The sequence below is a fragment of the Hippocampus comes genome, unplaced genomic scaffold (assembly GCF_001891065.2).
Source record: "Hippocampus comes isolate QL1 unplaced genomic scaffold, H_comes_QL1_v1.1 scaffold266, whole genome shotgun sequence".
Classification (NCBI taxonomy): Eukaryota; Metazoa; Chordata; class Actinopteri; order Syngnathiformes; family Syngnathidae; genus Hippocampus; species Hippocampus comes.
The window spans coordinates 126775-148348 of NW_017804839.1; the positions used below are offsets into that span (position 1 = coordinate 126775).

At 41.5% G+C, this 21574-nt stretch overlaps 1 protein-coding gene across 4 annotated transcripts in view; it reads right to left on the reverse strand.

Annotated features, from left to right (window-relative positions):
- Window positions 1–1646: 1646 nt before the first annotated feature.
- The window catches only part of kiz (kizuna centrosomal protein), a 33936-nt gene continuing 14008 nt past the window's right edge, over window positions 1647–21574 (reverse strand). For 2 of the 4 annotated variants that reach the window (XM_019869788.1, XM_019869780.1), the window contains 6 exons: window positions 18133–18292; window positions 17662–17724; window positions 16614–16715; window positions 16059–16116; window positions 5135–5181; window positions 1647–1951 (listed from right to left, as the gene is read on the reverse strand). In XM_019869788.1, coding sequence (XP_019725347.1) covers window positions 1848–1951; window positions 5135–5181; window positions 16059–16116; window positions 16614–16715; window positions 17662–17724; window positions 18133–18292 — 534 coding nt within the window. In that variant the 3' untranslated portion in view covers window positions 1647–1847. Of the gene's footprint in view, window positions 1952–5134; window positions 5182–16058; window positions 16117–16613; window positions 16716–16998; window positions 17590–17661; window positions 17725–18132; window positions 18293–21574 lie in introns of those variants that run through there. The other 2 variants (XM_019869797.1, XM_019869807.1) reach the window with 2 other exon arrangements.

The window sequence follows — 21574 nt, forward strand, 5'->3', positions numbered from 1 at the left end:
CAACCGTGCTCATGGGTGGAAAAGATTGTTTAAGTCTCAGTTAAGTAAAAAATAAGTAGATAATGATGAGTTATCTGAGGGGGGGAGGACCAAAACAATCTTGTATAATTAAAAGCACAGCTTTTTGTCTCTTAAGCACACATACCAAAGAAGCTGCCGAGGAGGCCGCATCCGAATGAATGAATTTTTAATTGAGGCGGGAGATACAAATGACCTTGCTGTAAATGATTACTTAGTGACTGAAAATAAAAGAAAGGTACAGGTAGAATGGAAGGCGCACATACTTCAGAACCTCTGGTTGTCTAGCTAACGGCAACATCTCGCATGAGAGCAAAACCATGGCATTGCTTGACAATGTGTTGAGTTGTATTTGCTTTCATCTGCACTTAATCTAACATCAAATCAAATTAACTGCGCAAATTTGAAAGTGGCTTTCCTCAAAGAACATACAAATTTTTCAGTAATGTCTCCTGCATGCCCAAATTTAACAACATGGACGCTCTGATCAGGAAGGGGCAGAAAACTCCTGCTCAGAAAACTGCTTTGGAGTTCAGGGGTCACTCCTTAAGACCTTCTATGACTCTGTGGTGGCCTCAGCCATTCATGATGGCATAGTCTGTTGGTCAGGCAGCATCTCAGCCTGGGACAAAGAGTGACTGGATCGGCTGGTCAGGAGGGCCAGCTCTGTCCTAGGCTGCTCCCTGGACACTCTGGAGGAAGTGGCCAACAGGAGGATGCTAGCCAAGCTAAAAGCTATGATGGACAGACCCTCCCACTCCCTCCAGGCCACCCTGACAGCACAGGGACGCTCCTTCAGCCAGAGACTGATACACCCTTGCTCCAAGAAGGAGAGGTACCGCCGCTTATTCCTGCTGACTGCCGTCAGGCTATTGAATAGACAGACCTGATCCCCACTTACCCATTTTTGATATGCTTATATTTATATTTTATATTTATCCATATACTTTTTGTTCTTCTACTTCTCCCTTTCATAATTTTGCTGCTGTAAATTGGGAATTTCTCCATTGTGAGACAAATAAAGGTTTTCTTATCTTAAATCACTCCATGAGTTAAACGTTACCTTTCACATGTTGGCATAATTTCTGTGTTTGCAGCGTTGTGTAGCATTTCTTTCAGCGTTTTAGTTTTGCAATTGTTTTGTGTGGTTTTTAGTTGATGTGTGTGTCGTGTTTTTTTTTGTTTTTTGTTTTTTTTGCCCCTGTTGGTCACGGTAGGCTCAATACAACATAAAATACAGACGACTATTGCATATGCTAATCCTGAATCATTTGCACAATTAAAGGCATCTGTAGAACCGACACAAGCACATTTGGGCCATGCTAACACTTTGTAACCTGCGGGGGGATGGGGGGGGGTTGTACAGTGCGGAGGGACGCTGCTCTTCAGATGGTTCACGGGTCATGCGGCAGTGTGCCGAGAGGCCATTGTGCTTTGTCATTTAACAGGTGACTCACATCACTACACTCAAGCATGCCGAAGGCAGAGCACTCGGAGATGCTTGCGGCATTCAAAATGGATGATTTTCAGTCCAGTGCAAACAAATCGCTTTAAAAGATCAGTTTAATCTATTTCGAGCTGCTATTATGAGCCGGGAGAGTTGTTCACATAAAGAGACTGAAGCAGGGTTAACAGCACAGCGTTGGGCAACTCTTCACATGCGGCGTGAGAGTTGCCAACTTTATTATGTTTTTTATGACAACTGTACCAAATTTACAATGCAGAATACGATATTAGTAGTCCGAGTGGAAAATAACATTAACCAAGCTGTGTGAACAAGCCCTTTTATTGAAACGTAGAACTTTGAAGAACACATCACCGGGCAAGCATCAGTCATAGAAGTCATCCGTGTTGTCGTCGTTTGTGTCAAAAGTTTGAGGGCGCAAGGCTGCTTCGATCTCGGAGTTTGTGTCATCTGACTCCTCCCAGAGGTCTACAACAGACAGTAAAAAAAAAAGAAAAAAAAAAAAGAAATTTGACACCACTGTCGAATATTTACAATTGTATGACGCTAAAGATCATCTATCTGCTTACGTTTGTTAACCTGCTCAATCGACATTCAAGAATTTGAATGTGCTGATAGCTAAAGCAAACCTTGAAATAGCACAAATAAAATTTCAGTGCATTCTATTTTAGCCAGTCCTGTATATACTATATAAATGCAATTTATCTTGACGAGCAATGTTATGAATACATATGTTGTACTGCGGCAACATTCAAATGAGCTCAAAGTGTAATTCATGTTGAAGGCTGGAAGGTGAATGAATTTCTGCTCAAGAAGAAATAAGATGACTCATGACACCAGTTGGCCATCCATTCCACCGGATAAAGGTATACTATATCATCACAAGACACAAGATTAGGTTGTACCTGAACAATTCAATATATCATTTGAGTTAAACTTGTGACAAAAAAAAAATCTTGTACATCTATTCCTCTTTTACAAAAATAATGCTCAGGCATTTTTATGCTGTCAGAGAAGATTAAAAGGAGTGAATGAAACAAAGGTCAAAATGGTCAATTTTTCACGATCGAGCTTACTTTATGTATTTTTTTTCTCAGAAAAATTAAACTGGAATCATTTTCAATGCCGCTAATGCCCATTTTTCATCGCCAAAATCAATGCCTCTGTGTCTTACTGTACATGAACTGGACACCAAATTCACTATGTAGCTCACAGGTGTCAAACTCAAGGCCCAGGGGCCAGATCTGGCCCACCACATCATTTCATGTGGACCGTGAGAGCAGCTCAAATATGTCAACTTCCATGATCCTTTCTAAAATGTCTACCAAAATTTTAACTTCTCATATGTAATAAATAAGAGATATATTCTAAGCATTTTCTTGTTACCAAACCCCTCATTACAGTTACTTAAACAATAATTGAATAAAACATTATTCTTGATTGCTTGATATAGTTTCAGTCATAACGGCCCTCCAAGTGAAACAGGAATTAAAATGTGGCCCGTGCCAAAAATGAGTTTGACACCCCTGGTGTATCCGGTGTGGACAAAGGCATGTAATATAATATTCATTAATTATTTTAGGCATCGTTGCTGTCGGGTGGAATTCCCCCAACATTTTTTTTTCCTCCTCGCCCGCTTCTGCCCCAGCACATCTGCTTGGCAGCGAGGCCGCGCCACTCACCCACCCACCCTGTCAAGGAGCCCACTGCCTCAATGGCAGCCTCTCGTCATTTGTTTTGAGTATGAAGAAAAAACTATGCTTCCCTTGATGCGGATTTAGATCTTTTAAAACATTTTCTAAATTAATATTTAAAATGTTTTTCTTGCACTGTAAGTAATTTAGGTAAGCTATGTTTTATTTATGCAGTGTGTTTTAATGTCTTAAGAGTGCAGAGGTGCAGGGTTCGATTCCGGCTCCGGCCTTCCCGTATGTATGGAGTTTGCATGTTCTCGGCGTGCCTGTGTGGGTTTTCTCCGGGAAATCCGGTTTCCTCCCACATTCCAAAAACATGCATGGCAGGTTAATGGAACATGATTGTGAGCGTGAATGGTTGTATGTCTATGTGTGCCCTGCGATTGGCTGGCAACCAGTTCTGTGCCCGTCTACTGCCCGAAGACAGCTGGGATAGGCTCCATCAAGCTAACGTGACCCTGTTCAGGATAAGCAGATTAGAAAATGGATGAAATATAACTATAACTATAAAATCCTTTCAAACATTTTACTGAAGTCCTGTCATGTACTCAAATACACAATTTGGTCGTGCGTGTGAGACAGCCTTTCACAAGTGCAAGCCATTAAGAGTGTTTCACTTGTATGAGAGCATTTCAGTAGGTGGTTAACTTAATTTCAAATTGTCCCATCGGGGTCGCCACGGTGAGTGACTTGCATGATTTGTTTGGCACAGTTTTTACGATGGATGCATTTCCCGACACAAGCCACCCATTATCCAGGCATGGGACCTGCACAGTGCGTGGCAGGTGATTCTGAATTACTGTACGTCCCCGACGGCTCTTCATACGGTGTAGGCCAATGATGCTGAGTAGATTTACACTGCAGTAATGAACACGAACATGTCTCTTGACCGCCCACTTCAAGGTGTCGTCCACCTTTCGCTCAGTCGGCTGCGATAAACTCAAACACCCCCGCGACCCTCAACACAAGAGGGAATGCATGGATCGCTGGATGTCTGTGACCGTGCAAATAAAAATGAGCCTTGTCTAAAGGCAGGCTTGTTGATATAGCTCTTGTATGAGATCACATGAAATCACGTGGGTGTACCTAGAGTTAGCAGTAATGAGGGGATGAAAACAACTAACATCCCAATGATGGCAATCTTGCCCCATTCAAAAATCAGTGAAGGTTCGGGTAATGATTACTTCAAGATGGTTTCATTTAATCAGAAATGTAGGAGCTTACCAAAAACCAGGCCACTAATGTTTCTGATTCATGATTGTGGAAAAGTATTATGTGCATTTTACTTTTTCAGTAAAAGGGATTTACCTTCAAGGTCTAATTCTGGCTTACAAGTTCTCTCAAAGGGATTTAGTTTGAAGGTCGATTTCTGGCTTACAAGTCCTCAAAAAGCATACAGCTGCTTGGAAAGAAATTTTCACTTTAAAGGCTGGCATTCACGTGAAACTTAAATTCACAGAAATATATTAAACGTCTTTGTCTCTATATGCCTGTCCTACACAATTAACCACTTTTGACAAAGTCTTTATAGACGGTTCATCCGTGTCACACTCAAGTGCAGAGAGTGGCCAAGTGGAACACACACATGTAAACAAGACTGTATTTGTATCCTTCCTTTGTAAGCGTGAGAACCATGCGCTCTGCTCCTAATTAATCTAGCCGAACAGAGAAACATATATAGGGAGAGAGAGAGTGAAAGAGAAAAAGAGAGTCTGATCAAAGAGATATTAATAATTGTAATGATAAACACAATCCTCAATGGAAGGAAAATTCTAACAATAAGATCCATGTTCTGCGCTTAGAGTTGTTGCATTTCATTGGGTCACATCCCTGATCCAGCATTTAATCCATTGCAAGTGGTGTTTGGTAAATAAATAATACATAAAAGTCATTCATTTTAATATGTATACTACAAACGTTTTCAAGTGAACTACGTGGTTTTCAATACGCTACTAACCTTTTGACTGCAGGGCAGAATAAATCTTGGGGTTCACCTTGTCTTTCCTACAAACACAAAGGCAATGATCAGTTTTTGTCTCGTTGTAGTGATGGCAAGTTGCTTTGAAATGACAGAATGTAAAAGTGGGAGTTGTAACACTGTCTCACACTGGATTTCAAAACCGTATATTTGCAAAAAAGACAGTGAGGTTTTTCTGACTATTCTGGTTGTACATCACCACAAAAATGAATTGGGGTGCCAAGGTGTACATAAGGGCAAAGTATACCACAGGTTTGACACCTGCTTGAGATTGGTATCAGTTATTCAAACGGGAGAAACACTTTCCCAAAAGAATATAATCTGGGGCAATAATTAATACCAGAATGAACTCGTTGTTACTTATGAACAATTCGGTTTACAAACAGCCTCTCAGAACTCATTGCGTTTGTATCTTGGAGACCTCATATATATATATATATATATAAATGTATCTCTCACACATACACTCAAGAGTCAAACCTCATTACAACACACCTCGAGGGCCAAAATTAATCTGTACGTTATAATGGTAGTTTGTTGATAAAATGTCGCCAACTACGATGTGTAAACATATCAATTACAAATACATGTATGCAGTATGAAGAAAAATTATTTTATTAAGACATGAAACAAACAACTGTAGTGTTCCTATTTAATCTCTGAAAACATTCAGTCAGCAAATGAAAAGTTATCAATCAGTTGGCCATGATTTTGTTGCCATTACGCAAAATCGTCGACTTTGCCAATTCTTAGTCTCGGCTTAGCGAAAGTGAGAGACAATTTTAGCCTTCACAGAGAGCGAGATTTGCTTCTATTTACCAGACATGTTTTTAGACCATGTGCGAGTCGATCAGTACCGAAATTAGCTAGTAACGAAAGCCTTTCCACTATTTTGTGAGAAAAAAATGGTCGTTATAATGAAGTTTACTTTATAAAGGTGTTCGTAGTCAGCAAAATCGGCAAATGGAAAATTAGTTACGTGAAATAGAGACTTTGAAATGTGAAAGTTATCGGGGTGGAAATGGAAACGCATTATTTTGTGGAAATGAATTTCTATAGGTTGGCAACTATGTGTCATAGAGATAAGATTACTGGTTAAACTTGAACAATAATCAAGGAGAACTTGGCTGCTCCTGTTGAAAATGCACAAAAATTCTTCTACAAGGTCCTCCACTGAAAAACAATCCAAAGGCAGGGTTGCCGGGTTCCCATAGCTTTGCTGATATCACGATGTAAATGTGTGACCTCCGAAACAGCTTTGATCTAACTCAATGCATATGCAATTAAGGCCCCGGTTCCACTTTAAAAGGCCTCCCCTTCAAATTTACATCATCGCAGATACCATTAATATCCTCAATCTACCTTCTATCTCCCATGTTAGCGCACGTTTGTCATCCATATTGCATATTTGTGTGCTTCTTCAATGCCGTGTTGTTGCTTTTCTTAGATAGAGGAGGAAAAGGGGGAAGGAGGAAAATGTTTTCAACCATTCAGGTGTTCCTCCATTGCAAATGGCAAATTTCCCCAGTGTGGGACAAATACATTTTTTCTTATCATATGTATCAATTCAAACCAATGACCTCTTGGATTGTCATCTTCTCACTCACTACCATCTTTTCATCTCATCTTCTTCACCTCAGTTAATTTCGGCACAGTCAGCCGGACACCGAGAATTACATTGACTACATTTCAGTTCTTTGCTTCCAAAATACAGTGTACAGTATATTGCTGCTTTCTAAAACAAGACACGTATACTCCCAACAAATCATTTACATTCCCATTTTAAATGTGTTTAACAGGGTTTCAATGATGTCTATGACCTGAGGTTATCATCTACTTAACGAGTTAACACTCGAGCACGCTTGTATTGAATAGCTAACTTAAAAGAAACAAAAATGGGCACAAAATTCAGTGCGGACATAAAATAAATCTGGAGGTTCATCTGTGTCTGCCAAACGGGCAAAGTTTCCATACTGTTCATTTTATGCCTTGGAACGTGCAAAATACTCGGAGGAGCAGATGCAAAAAGATTAAAGGAAGGCTTCTTACACGTGTGGCTTGATTGGTAGTAGTTAGTTTTGCTTGGAAAAACGCAAAAGGTGTTTGGCAACATTTTCAACACACAGATATGTCCAAAGGTTGGACAGCAGACACACATTTTATAACGAGGAGGACACACGATATTGAATGAAGATGAATAACTGTTGGAAATAAATGTATCGAATAATTTACACATTTATGCAAAGTACAAAGTTGGAATTGTTGAGCAGTGCCTATTTTTCTGTAGCACGCGTTGGTAGCCAGTTTCCATAGGGTGATCGGCATTCGCATGGCAGTCGTTACACGTGAGAGGGATGGGCGAAGCTTAGCACATACATATCCGAATACTTCCTTGCTCATTCTGAAGTTAGATGTCCAGTCTGAATGAGTAAACGAACCGTTGACAACTCTATCCCACCAAACAGAACTGCGTGTCTTCATCCATGTGGTTTTCTCTGCGTTTGGTGACACCATGGCGACCGTCCACATGGCCATGAACGTCACGATGTCGTCCACTTGTTGCTGAATAAATGGAAGGATACCTTGTTTTCGTGCTCTTCTGTATTTCAGCCATCTTTCTTTTCTCTCTCTCATCCTACGGCATCTGATAATCGACCACATCGTTTATTTCTCCGGAGAAGACACCATTTTTGTCACTAACAAGGCGGGGGAAAGGAAGTACACTTTACGCATGTGCATGTTTTACTTCCGCGTGACTGTCGTATTGCACCATTGCAGAAACTGCCGCGTGAACGCAAGTGGGGCTGCACTGGGGTTAACGCGCTTCTCTTTCGTCAGCGGCTTTGTACGTGTGAAGGCTCCACAAAATTTGCACCGGTGTAAGATATATCGCAACAAAATACATCGGTGCAGCCCCGAAGCAAATGTGTGCCGTGTGAACACCCCTTTTGAGGTTTAAGCTTGCAGAGAAGTCCCTGACGGCATGCCACTAATATACATTTATTCTTCTGTAGAAATTTACAAAATATCACCGAGATTATTCTGTGGCAATTATACAATCATGTCCAAGACTTCAAAACTCATACATGATATAAATATCATGTTCCAGAAGGACAACCATCTCTGCAGCACTCCACAAAGCAGGCCAGAATGGTGGAGTGGCCAGACAGAGTGAAGCTAATCTTTAGTGCAAGGCACATGGCAGCCTGCCCGGAGTTTGCCAAAAGGTACCTTACGCACACTCGGACCATGAGAAAGAAAAATCTCTGGTCTGATGAGACAAAGATTGAATTCTTTGGTGTGAATGCCAGACATTGTGTTTGGAGGGAACTGCTCATCACATGACCAAAACCACCCTGACAGTGAACCACAGTGACCGTAGCATCATGCTGTGGGGATGTTTCTCAGCAGTAGGAACTGGAACATTAGTCGGGATTGGTGGAAAGATGAATGCAGCGATGTACAGAGACATCCTGGGTGAAAACCTGCTTCAGAATGCCCAGGACCTCAGACTGGGCGAAGGTTTAACTTCAAACATGACAACGACTCTCAGCACACAGCCAAAACAATGAAGGAGTGGCTTCAGGACAACTCTGTTAATGTCCTTGAGTGACCCAGCCAGAGCCCAGACTTGAATCCGAACATCTCTGGAGAGATCTGAAAATGGCTGCGCACCGACGCTCCCATTCAACCTGATGGAGCTTGAGAGGTGCTTCAAAGAGGAAAGTGTGAAACTGTCAAGCTTGTGGCATATTCAAAAAGACTTGAGGTTGTGTTTCCTACCAAACATGCATGAACAAAGTATTGAGCAAAGGCTGCGAATATTTGATGATTTATTTTTTCAAAATGGCAAAGAATGTTTAACAAAAAAAACTTATTGTGGGGTGCGGTGTGGAGAATTTTCAGGAAAAGAATGAATTAATTTCATTCCATGAATTTATTCCATTTTGAAATGAGGCTGTAACAACAAAATGTTGAAAAAGGAAAACGCAGGTCATACTTTCCAGATACACTATACTTACAGAGAAAACATGTTAGTACCCATCCGATTCTGAAAGAAAAACCTACTGTGTTCACAGGATTAAAGTGAAACTGACAAAAAAAAAAAAAAAAAAGTAACGTAACTAAATAAAATCAGACATTGCTTTTGAATTGTGGTTCATATTACTCTGTTGAAATACGCATGATCCGTGACCTTCTGATATTGGACAGTGACATTCGGACAGTGGAATACCTTGATAGTCTTGAGATTTCATTGGACTGTGCACAGATTCAAGACACCCAATACTAGTGGAAGCAAAGCCGCCTCCAGAACATAACCAGGCCTCCTTCATGTTTCACATTTGGGACAGTGTTCTGCAGCTGATTTGTCTTGCCCAAAAGTTTCAGTTTTGACAACTCTGCCAGGGTATTGCCCCAGAAGCTTTGTAGCTTGTCAAGATGCAGTGTGGCAAATTTCAGTTTCGGCTGTTTATTCTTTAATTTCAGCAGCTTGTCCACGATGGCTCAAACAAATATGACACTGATTTTATTTTGACTTTGACCTTCAATTTCTGGTTCGGGTTGTTCTGGGCTCTTTTGCAACCATTCATATAATCAGTCTCTATTTTCTTCCTGCATGCTGGGATGTTGGCTATGATCCCGTGGATCTTGACTTTTTTAATATGGGCAACAGTGGGGCACATTATCGTTTTTAGAGATGGTCTAATAGCCTTTATCTTAATGTAACTTCCCTTTGCTTCATTTGGTCCATGTTTAGTGTGGCACACATCATGTCACCAAACAGCACAGTGGCTAAGTGTCACCCTTTAAATAGGCCGACTGACCAATTACAAGTTTGAAGACACCTGTGATTCTAACACAGAAGTTGAGCACGTCCCCATATTTATTTTCATCGTTTCGAGGGTTAACATCATTTTTGACCAGTTCTGATTCGAATGAACAACAACTCAAAAGCAATGTCTGATTTTCGTTAATTAATTTTCATTACAGTTTCCTTCATCATTACTTTTGTCTGATTCAAGTTATTCCTGTGACCACCCTAGGTTTTTCTTTCATTAACACAAAAGTACCAACAATTTATTCCACTTGTGTCGCTAAAAATAACATCAAAAATAGTCCAAGAGCTATGCTATGACCAATTGAATATACTGTAATGCATTGGAAAACATAAGGTTTGGCAAAAATAATGCTTATAAAGCATTTAACAATCGCTTGCAAATCCAGACTGAGTGACAGAAACAAAAATGCTTTTGTTTACCGTAGTTCCATTTTTTTTTTTTTTTTAAGCTAAAGCATTTTTTTTAAGCTCTTGCCACCCACACACAAATGTTAATAGCTCAACAGCACTTTTGCACAGCGGAGCTTGTCTAAAGGTAAAGGTAGACCCATCACCTCATCATTCCCATCAACTCCTACACCCATCCCAGCTGTGACCCCCGCACAAACAATGTTTAGGCTAAGCTTGGATGTACTCTAGCGGGCCTGAATGGCAGGAGGATGTCACCCTTCGTGGGGGCAAACAACAAGAGGCAACTGTGAGTGCACCATGAGTGGGCACACTCTAACATGTGAGTGCTCTCTGCTGGCAATGGGTTTGTACTACAAGTGAGTGGAAGCAGCTGTGATCACAACAGTCTTTTGGATAGTGGCAGGCAGTCCAGCGGGGACAGCCTGTGACAGTGCTTGACTGCTAGTGTGACCAGCGGTAAAATATAATGAGAAATAACAAAAGGACAATTTTCCTCAGCGTACAAAGCCACCACGCAAAAACACTAACAATTCACATTATACTGCACCTGCACAATCTAAGGAGATAAAACAGGAAAAAGTGTATTAAAAATAAGACGACATACCAAGATTCCAATGACGCTGCAAAGTTGAGCAAAATGTGCATAAAATATATCCATCCTTTCACCCATTTTCTAAACCGCCTATTCTCTCAAGGGTCGCAGGCGTGCTGGAGCCTATTCCAGCTGTCTTTGGGCAGTAGGCGGGGCACACCCCGAACTGGTTGCCAGCCAGCACAAATAGTGCTCAATCACACCTAGGGACAATTTAATACAAATCTAGAGTGTTCAATCAAACCGGAGTACCCGGAGAAAACCCACGCAGGCACGGGGAAAACATGCAAGCTCCTCACAGGAAGGCCAAAGCCAGAATCGAACCCTGCACCTCTGCGCTGCGAGGCTGGCATGCTAACCAGTTGTGCATTGGGCCACCCACATATCATACGATGATTGTATTTTAAAATGTGTTTTTTCAGGAGACTGTCAATGTTTTATTGACAGGACATTAACAATATTGTTCATAATTTTTGAAGGTTGATTTTTTTTTCTGCTGAGAGCGTGCATTGGTTCTCATTATATTGTGCAAGTGTATTCAAATATGTGACTGGTGATTACATTGTGAGAGGCTTCACATCACCCTTTTGAGTACTACTATGGATAAATGCAACATTAAAAAAAATATATATCAATTTTAAATCTAAAGATTTCCATCATCACTTACTGTTTGTCATGTTTTAGATTGGTTTAAAAACCAAAACAAAACAAAACATTCTTTTATATTGAACAGAGCTGGTCAGGGATGGAAGAACATATTTTAGTCATGTAAAACTCATTTTAAATTAGTTTTTTTTTCTTTAGTTCAAAGCAAGCAGGTAACATGTTGCCCTCTTGAAATCGGAAACCCAATTCTGTTCTTCCTCCCTCTCTATCTATGGACCTCCCCTTCCCTCCGTTCCTTTCTCTTGGCTCTCCCATCCTTCGCTCCTCCCAGCGAGTCGTCAGAGATCCACACATCGCCTACCCACAAGAGAAAGAGAGCGCTTCTGATTTTGACACTGAGTGATTTGAGGTCGAATGCTTGAGCACATCCTGTTGTCCGTGGCAAAGCTGTAAACCACTAATTGTTGTGTCAAGGTTTTTGTCAAGCAGGCACTAGGCACAACAATAACACCGGCTGATGGTGAGAGGATCTTTTCCTTATGTGTGAGTGTGTGTGTGTGGTCATCTACTGACGATTAAAAACGGTGAAATTAATTTTAAAAAAAAGTATTTCAAATTGCTAAATAAAAATAAGGACGGTGTAATATCTGAAATGTCCATGGGAGAAAGGAGCACAATGTTTCTTTGCACTAGAGGAAGCAGTGGCATGCACTTGCATACAAAGGGGAACAAGTGGTCTTTACATGGAGTGCAGCTGCTTATTAAGACTCACTCCTTCATGCATTATTCCTTTCATTCCCACTCAACCACAAAGTGATTTTACTTCAGCATTCAAAAAAACAGCAAAAGATTTGTAATGGGCAAATCCTGAATAAAGGTTGCAGATCAGTTGCTTCCCTAGCAGTTATAATACAATACACACATTTTATGTAAAAAGACTATTCTCTCAACCCCCATAATAGTGAAATGAGCACACATAAATGTGTTAAGAGTATCTCTTTGCATCTTGTATAGACTGCATGTATTTAATCTGTAAATCTTATTAAGGCTTCGGTCATTGCTATGCAAAGCAGCACCCAGTGCTTTTCTCTCGCTTTTCATCCAAGTGCAGTGTTTGGCCAATGGGACTGGCCCCCCGCCTCCCATTCTGCATTCATAACATGCAACATTTGCACATTGTATCTCTCAAAGGCCCTGAATAGAAGGCCTTAATACTCATGTAAACAACTGCAAACCAATTACTTAATGAATCAGGCCCACACATAATGAGGAGCCTCACAAAGAGTTATAAATGATTTTTTTTTTTTTTTGCACTAAAGCCTCTGCTTTAAACTACAATCCCCTCTGCTGTAGTCTAAGCTTAACAGACAAATCATAATTATTGTCTAAGACAACACAGGGGAGGACATTTTTGTATTTGGAGTCCAGCTTCATCCGCTTATTGATGTCCCTCATCAGCTCACTGACAAAAAAAAATTAAGCAAATAATGTAAAAGGGGGAGGGAGTTAGCAAAGAGGGAAACAAAATGCTGAAGGAAGGAGTAAGAGGGGCAAAGAGATGGAAAAAGGGCAAAGTGTGACAAAGTGAAACAGAGAGAAGCTGGCAGGGCATCCTGCAGTGTTTTGCTTCTGATTGAGTGCAGGGCTTCTGGACCACTTGTGGGTGCATTTAAGTGCAAGAAGTGACTGTAATAAGTGGGCTGCTTGAAACTGACATCCAGGAGAAGATGAGAAAAGAAAACTTGCGACCAAAAGGTAAATTTAGGGTGACTATACCACTTATTAGCATTGTTGCTAACCATAGAAAGATGAACATGGATGAATCACCATTTAATCAGTGGAATTTATGTTTATAATCCAAATCATTACAGTTTTGTCGCAATTCCTTTTTTGTTGTTGTTCTGAGAGTTGTGTAGAGTCACATATATTTTGGGCTTCCAAAGCAAATTAATGACATGGAGACAGGCAACATCTGAGAGGGTCTGGGTCTGAAATTGGCTCATGTTTATTAAAGAGGATGGTCCACGCACTGTGGCTGGCAGAGGCAGGCATCGGCAGCTATATGAGGACCACAATAGAGTCAGCCCATTAGCCCTTTCCTGGGCTAATAGGCAGACTGCAGCGCCTGCTTGCCAGGCCGGCGACATACAGCCTTCAGCCCTCGGATCAACGTGCTGCCCAGTAATCACATGAAATCAGAGAAGATTATTCCTCATAACGTTTATGCAGCCATTACATGAGCCCAAATGGGTTTTGTGGCGAAGAGGTGCTCTGAGGACCTGGTAGTCAATTGCAGATTTGATGAAGTTGTGTTGATATTCAAATGTAAGCACAATGCCGTTATCTTCTATGAGGCTGTTTATCATTAAATGTTCTTGAACCAGTCCACTTAGGGCTCTGATTTCAGCTGCTTCAATGCATTCGATGGTGAAAAATGAAAGGATGCTCGTCTTTGTCAACACATCTTTGAAAGTAGTTGCCCTTCATCCTTCTTCTTGACAAACAGTTTGTATTCTTGCAGCAAGCCCAAAGGCAGTGACATTGTGACACAGATTTAGCATTGGGGCTGTTGTTTTGGTTTGGATTTCTAAAATGGGTTTTGAACCTGTCAACACCGTGGGGGAGGGGGGGGGGCTTCAGGGGCCTTTTGTCTTTGTGAGCAAGTTAATGGGTGATGCCCCTTGATCTTATGGAAATGAACAGGGAATTATTAGAGTGACCATGCAAATGTACATCAGCCACTTGGGTGTCTGGTGGCCCATTTCCTGTGGTCTGTTGAATAACAACAATAGTGGCTTTAAGACTGCAGGAACCAATTCCAGAACTTCTCTATGTAGCCTGGTAGTTTGTGTTATCCCTTTCTCCGCACACAAAAAGGATACCTGGTCTGAGAGGTTCCATTATGATCATCCTTAGTACCGACAAGACACTTGGGTCTTCAGGTGCAGGACTGACCTGGAACGCTTTGGGGGTAGGGGGTAGGCTGTGCTGATGGACGCTGATTGGTTGGTTGAACGCTGATTGGCTGAGTGTACCAACTACTAACTGCTCGTGTACAGTATTCACCAGTTGTGCAAGCTTCTCTTGTCGAAATATTAAAGAATGACAAAAAAGTGAATGGAAAGGTGAGCAGAAGTAGAGGTGCAGGCTCTTCTGAGCATTTTGGGGGGACGAAGACATTCAGAAAAAATTTAAATCAGCGACAAGGCCTGACCATGTTTACCACCTTATTACTGCCGAGCTAGACAAGCAACATCGCTCTCGCAGCAAAGCAAGCCCGTGGAAGCTGCAAAGTTAAAGACTACATTAAAACAGCCGTAATGGAAATGAGTGCCGAGTGAACAAATGGTGATGCTAACTCGACGGCCACAAGAGCAAAGACGTAGGTACCATATTTTCCGCACTTGTAAGGCGCTTCAAAGTATAAGGCGCACCTTCAGTGAATGGCTTATTTTAAAATTGTTTTCATATAAAGGGTACACTGAATTATAAGACGCATAGAATAGAAGCTACAATAGTGGCTGAGGTTGCGTTTGCATCCACTAGATGGAGCTATGCTAAAGGGAATACAATATAATACAGCTTTATTTATATAGCGCTTTCACAACTGCTGCAGCTGTAACAAAGCGCTTTACAGAACATCTAAAATACAACGTCCAAGAAATCAGTATATTGATCCATGCATAAGGCGCATCGGATTATAAGGCAAATTGACTTTAGGGGGTGCACAGTAAAGACAGTATATTGAATATCAGGTGTGAATTTGCCCGAAAGTAGACACTTGGACCATAATGTTCAATCGCGGTAATGCATGTTGATCACGTCGCCGTCTCCCCTTTCGTGCGCACTGCTCAGTGTGACGGAAATACCTTAATACTAAGCCCGCATCACCGCACTGTGTGCAAAACTTGTTGCACACCGTTTTGCAAAGCCTCCACTACTAACGAGAAGTGTCTGGATAACTCAAGGCAAAAGTTCGCTTTGGGCTGCAGGTGGGCAACAGGTGGATGCTAGCTAAGCTAAAAGCTGTGATGGATAGACCCTCCCACTCCCTCTAGGCCACCCTGACAGCACTGGGCAGCTCCTTCAGGCAGAGACTGATACACCCGCGCTGCAAGAAGGAGAGGTACCACCACTCGTTCCTGCTGACTGCTGTCAGGCTATTGAATAGAAGGTCCTGAAAAGCTGGACTCACCCCAACTCACCCATTTTTAATATGCTTTTATTTATATTTTATATTTATCGTTATTTATATACTTTTTGTCTTCTACTTTCTCTCTTTCATAATTTCGCTGCTGTATATTGGGAATTTCTCTATTGTGAGACAAAGGTTTTATCTTAAAGTTCTTTCGCTTTAAGGTCTGAAAACCCACAGCTCTAGTGTGCACATGGAGATTGGTTATCCAAATGTAAAGTGTGTGATAAATAAAACCTATTATTATTATTGTTCTTACCAAGGATAAGGTCCTTGAGGTGAGGAGCAATTGGACCTCTCAGGGCGATCATTTTTTACTGAAAAGAGCAAACAAGACCAGATACAATAACTTCATTTGGATATACTCCATACGATTTTCCTTGAGAAACTTTGAATTAAATCCACCAGAATTCAATGACGATAGTTTGTGGAGAAGTGGCTCACCAATGCTCAGGTTGTAGTCCTTTCACAGATATGTAACAGGGAAGTGTACAAAAACATGGCACTATATTATTTAACTGAACCATTGAGCATCAGTGAGGAGCAATACAATTTAAATAGTCCTGTTGCATCGCATACATTTGTAAATTCATTGCATAAGTTTTTCCCTTTCACCTAAAATGGTCAGAGGTTAGGCTGGGTCATTTTTTAAACAGTTCGTTTAAAAAAGCATAAGGATTTTCAAGAAATTAAAATTAGCTTCAAATTTGGATGTGATTAATTATGGTGAGTTTGTTGTGGTACAAAAAACATGCTATTTTGTCATGAAAACAGAGTGTCCCAGTTCTTTGCTACTGTGGATCACATTCCTTACCTGAGGGTTCATCCTCCTCTGCCTCCACTTCCACCGCCTCTTCAGAACTCGGCAGGTCTTCTTGCATGGCTAATCGCTTAAGTAACTGATAGGCTTTTGTCTCTGTTCACACACACACACACACACACACACACACACACACACACACACACACACACACACACACACACACACACACACACACACACACACACACACACACACAAATATTTGCTTAAAAGCCAGGTTTCCTCCTTTCAGGTTTCTGTATTTGATAAGCCAACATGCTTCAGGAGTCGAGTCTTAAAATCTCACTTGAATGAGTCGGCGAATACACCAGTTTAACTGTTGATTCAAGGAAAAAGTAGTAATCTCAGTGGCTCCACAAGATGGACATCAGCAGTCATGTTTTTTTTCTGCAACCTCTACCAGGAAGGTAATGGCTAACTTGCAAGTTTGTAAAATTCATGATAAAATTTTCGGTGCACAAAATACAGAGGATATTAAAATTCTCCACATCCCTGTAGTATATAGTATTTAGTAATCTTGCATGAGTAAAATTCTCACATGAACTCATTTTGATGGCTATGCACCATAGGGGTTCTCACACATGAAAACACTCAGTGGGAAATCTGGTCACCGAGGGAAGTATCAGCTCACTTCACATTTCAGAGCAGCAAAGGGATGGGCAAACCAACTGCTGCAGGATGCCCCCACAGCTGGTAATCTTCAAGTGCAGCCGCCTTGCCACACCATTTTTAGATGGATAATGAGTACCTGTGACAGATCTCTTGCACTAACCACTGTTAGCCGGACAATTAAAGCAGAGTACATTATTCTGAGTTTTCCAGCATGTCTCAGCCTGGGACGAAGACATGGCTAGTATTTTGTACGAGCTAATTAGAGAGAACTAGCATCGCTCTTCAGGTGCGACTTTGACCCTGGTTTCGCCTTGATCATGTTGCCACCGCCACTGCGTAAAAGGGCCTATTATTCACTGCAGTAGGAAGCAAACAAACCACCACATAAGGAAAGTGTGAATACTAGGACACAGGCGATGCCTTTTTACCTCTAATAGGAACACTTTCCACAGGGCTTTCGTCGTGGCTCTCCTCCTCAGCACTTTGTAGTTCTGTAAGGAATGGAAGTCCATAGAGAGATGCATCGGGAGTGGGGGAGTGAAATGGGAATGCAAGGTCTTTATTTAGCTCTGAATAGAATAAAGACCTGTATGAAAACCAGGCAGCGAAGGATTCATAATAAAAGGCTCAATGGTGAAATTGATTTCTTTCAGAAAAAAAATAGAAACTTTTAGTGCTCTGCGGTGGTAATTTTCAATATAGAGAAGCAGCAAAACTTCCACTAATAATCTACATTGCAGTAAAATGACAGGTTTACTGATGAGTAAATGGGAGAATAGGTCATCGTATGAAGCCGATAGTAAGTTGCTTTAATTGGGAAATAACAAAGTTCTCATCTTTTAGTGAATTTTTTTAGTCACATACATGTGACAAAACCAACTCGAATCACTTTTCCTGACCTTGGATCTGTTGCTTTTGGATCCCACTGGCACGCTTCACATCTCCATCATGAGCTAGGAATGAAGGAGGGCCAGAAGAACAAGTAGAGTCACTCTTCTCATCTGCTGAGGGCCACTCCTCACTGGACCGGGAAAGCTGTGTCTTCAGTAGCACTTTGGCCTGTGAGCAGCACAAATTAAAACCAAACCATTAATTGTTCCCATTCAGTGAAGGAAGTGTTAAATTAAACTCAGTCCGATTAGGCATTTCATTTACTTGGGCCACGGCTGCTCGCACAGAGGTGCAGCTGCAGTTTGTGTATAATTAACACCAAGAGGAAATAATGTCAAAATCTCTCACCCGTTTAAACAGAAAGATTATTTTGCTCACTTTTGTTTCCACTCTCCCACTCTATCACATTTTTTTTAATTCGCACACCCTCTTCCTATCAGTGAGATTAGTCAAACACCCAAAGAATGCAATCATCCTGGTGTTAATGTGCAACACGTTTCGCATATCTCGCCTCTTGGCTGAGAGCATTGAGACAAACTGCTTTTCCTCCCTCTCCAGATCAGATTTTTATAATCTCTGGGGGCATGAGGGCACACAGTGATTTCCCTCCTCACCACCGTTTCTCTTTTGTCATCAAAAGACATCACCATTTGCTACTTTTTAATGAGCACGAATGTGGAGCAAGGATAAGGATAACGAACAAGATAATTTCCACCATGACGAACCAAGAGTACATTGTTAATTCTTATCAGCGGGGAGATTGACAAATGTACATTCTCTCATTTTCTGAAGAGCCACAAACCGGTTTGCCACTTGGTAATTGATGTTACTGGAGAAAAAAAAACTTGATACAGCATGTCCCTGATACAGTATCAGACTTTGTTCCTTTTCTACTCAGATTTTGTTAAATGTACTGTGGGCCAAGGGCTGTTACAGACCCGCGGCATTTTAAACAAATGATTTCAACAGTTAGCACTTGAATATTCAAAGAGCTTCTTGAGTGTGTACATGCGAGCTACAGGCTCCCGTTTTCCAGAGTGGCTGTGCTGTGTCCTAAGAAGAGAATGGAAAATAGTAGTTGCTGTCATTTGTGCAGTTGTAAAAGGAGCAAGAGCCCAAACATGGGGGGATAAAAATGGAGGGAGTGCGTAAAGTAAGAGATAAAACAGGAGGAACATTTTTACTCTGCCTTTCATTTACACACTGGTATACAATGAAGACGGACGGCAGTGTCCTTTACGTTTGTTGGTTCATATTTTCAAGTAGCTCTACAGGTTCCTTCTTTGCCTCTTCTCATTGTGTCCAAGGTACTGAAGTGACATCTTCATCCCATATGGACCTCAGTCATGTTGTGTACAAAACTCACTCACAAAAGGCAGACATGTATACAGTACATAAAAGACTTCCACAGGATAAAAAAGGTACATTTAATGGAAATTGTGGGACTGGAATTCTATCAAACCAACTGTGTGGATATCAATACTTATTGTTGTTTGTCTTTCAGACATGGAACAATTTTTGCTAACTTGAATGCTGTTTCAGACCTGGATGCACGGACCGTGACAATGCATCCTTATGTAGTAGTCAATAAATGGATTTAAAAAAAAAATAGGATCATGACAAAAGGTGTGTAATGAAACCTAACTAAAATCCAGTCTAATAATTGTGGCGTTGAAATTTTAAATTTTGGCTGACATAAAGAAAGCCCAATGGAAATTGAATGTGCATGATGAGAACAGTCAATGACATTAAAATGAAAAATTGGTCCTTCCATGAATCTGGACCAGCTGGCTGTTTCACTTTTGGGAAAGATATCAAATGAAGAAAAATCAATAAATAAATACATACAATGAGCGCTTGTCAGTTGAATATGCTGTATGAAATGAAAGAAGACAAGCAGAGGGTGCAATTCGCTATTAACACATGGGTCAGGGTTTCCCTTTGGTCTGGGTCAATGTGTGGAGCAATCTGAGGAGGAGGCAGCCAGGCTTTGGCATCAAACACCAGACACAAAGAGGGCTCCCTTCCAACAGCGCTAAACACGCAAATAAATTCCGTATGCATGCACACACACAGCTATTTGCAATGTTGTGTGGCCCACGTTCTTTGTGTCGACCGCCACTTCAACTGTAGCTCGAATGATGCAAATCACATAGCTATCACTAGGGTGGTTAGAGAGTTAGTATGTCACTACAGATTGCAGAAAACCTCAAGTAGAATCAAATAGAACTCCAAGTAGTATCAAAAATGTTATTTCTTAAGCTGTTGGGACCGACCCCTATGCTAGGTGTATTTGATAACCCACACTTAAAAGTTTGCTTTTAAATTTCTTCTCTCAACAGAAGTCAAACAGTACATGCTAGAATTTTACAGGAACATACAATGCTGTTAAATTAAGCTTTTGGTTCTTCTTGGCTTTATTGCTTCATAATAAAGATCCATCCATCCACTCTCAACCCCACTGACCCTGAAAAGGGTCGCGGGGGTTGTTGGAGCCTATCCCAGCTGACTTTGGACGAAAGGCGGACAAACCCCTGAACTCATCGCCAGTCAGTCACAGGGCACATGTAGAGACGAAAAACCATACACACCCACATTCACACCATCACTGAGTGGGAACTGATCCCATGCTGCCCACACACAAGTGAGGCGAGTGCACCACTACACCATAAGTGACTTTTAGTCATAAAGATGTTCCTGTATTTTCAAATCATGTGAGACATCAGACTTGAGGGTCAAGGATGGGTTGTTAAGCAAAGGTTGAAGAACAGCATTCTAAAAATCTGCAGGCACAGCACCAGTGGAGAGCAATAGGTTAATAATATTCAAGATGGAAGGTCCAACAATTGGAATTTCCCATGAAGATGTCACCCTGAACAGGTTGCCAGCCAATCGCAGGGCACACAGAGACCAACAACCATCTGCGCTCACACTCACACCTAGGGACAATTTTGGAGTGTTCAATCAGCCTGCCATGCATGTTTTACAATATGGGAGGAAACCGGAGTACCCTGGGAAAACCCATGCAGGCCCAGGGAGAACATGAAACCTCCACACAGGTAGGCCGCACCCGGGATCGAACCCACAACTCCCACTGTACTATATTCAGAAAAAAATGCCGAATGACTTTGACGTTTTGGACAGCCATGTTCAAATAATTGGTTGATTCTGAATGGTTCCCGGCGCAATGTCGACCAATGACTGGTTCCCGGCGCAATGTCGACCAATGACAGCACGAGTGGATTTATCCCGTGAGCTGAATGGCTGCGCATCTTCGCAGCCCGGCCCAGCACCTTACATTGTGCCTCGTCATGTGTTTGACTCTCTGATCAGTGTCTCATCACATGGTTGTGTTTGCTATGTGTGCGGAGGGGGCAAAAGTGAAAGGGAGCACGAGAGAGAGAGAGAGAGAGAGAGAGAGAGAGAGAGAGAGAGAGAGAGAGAGAGAGA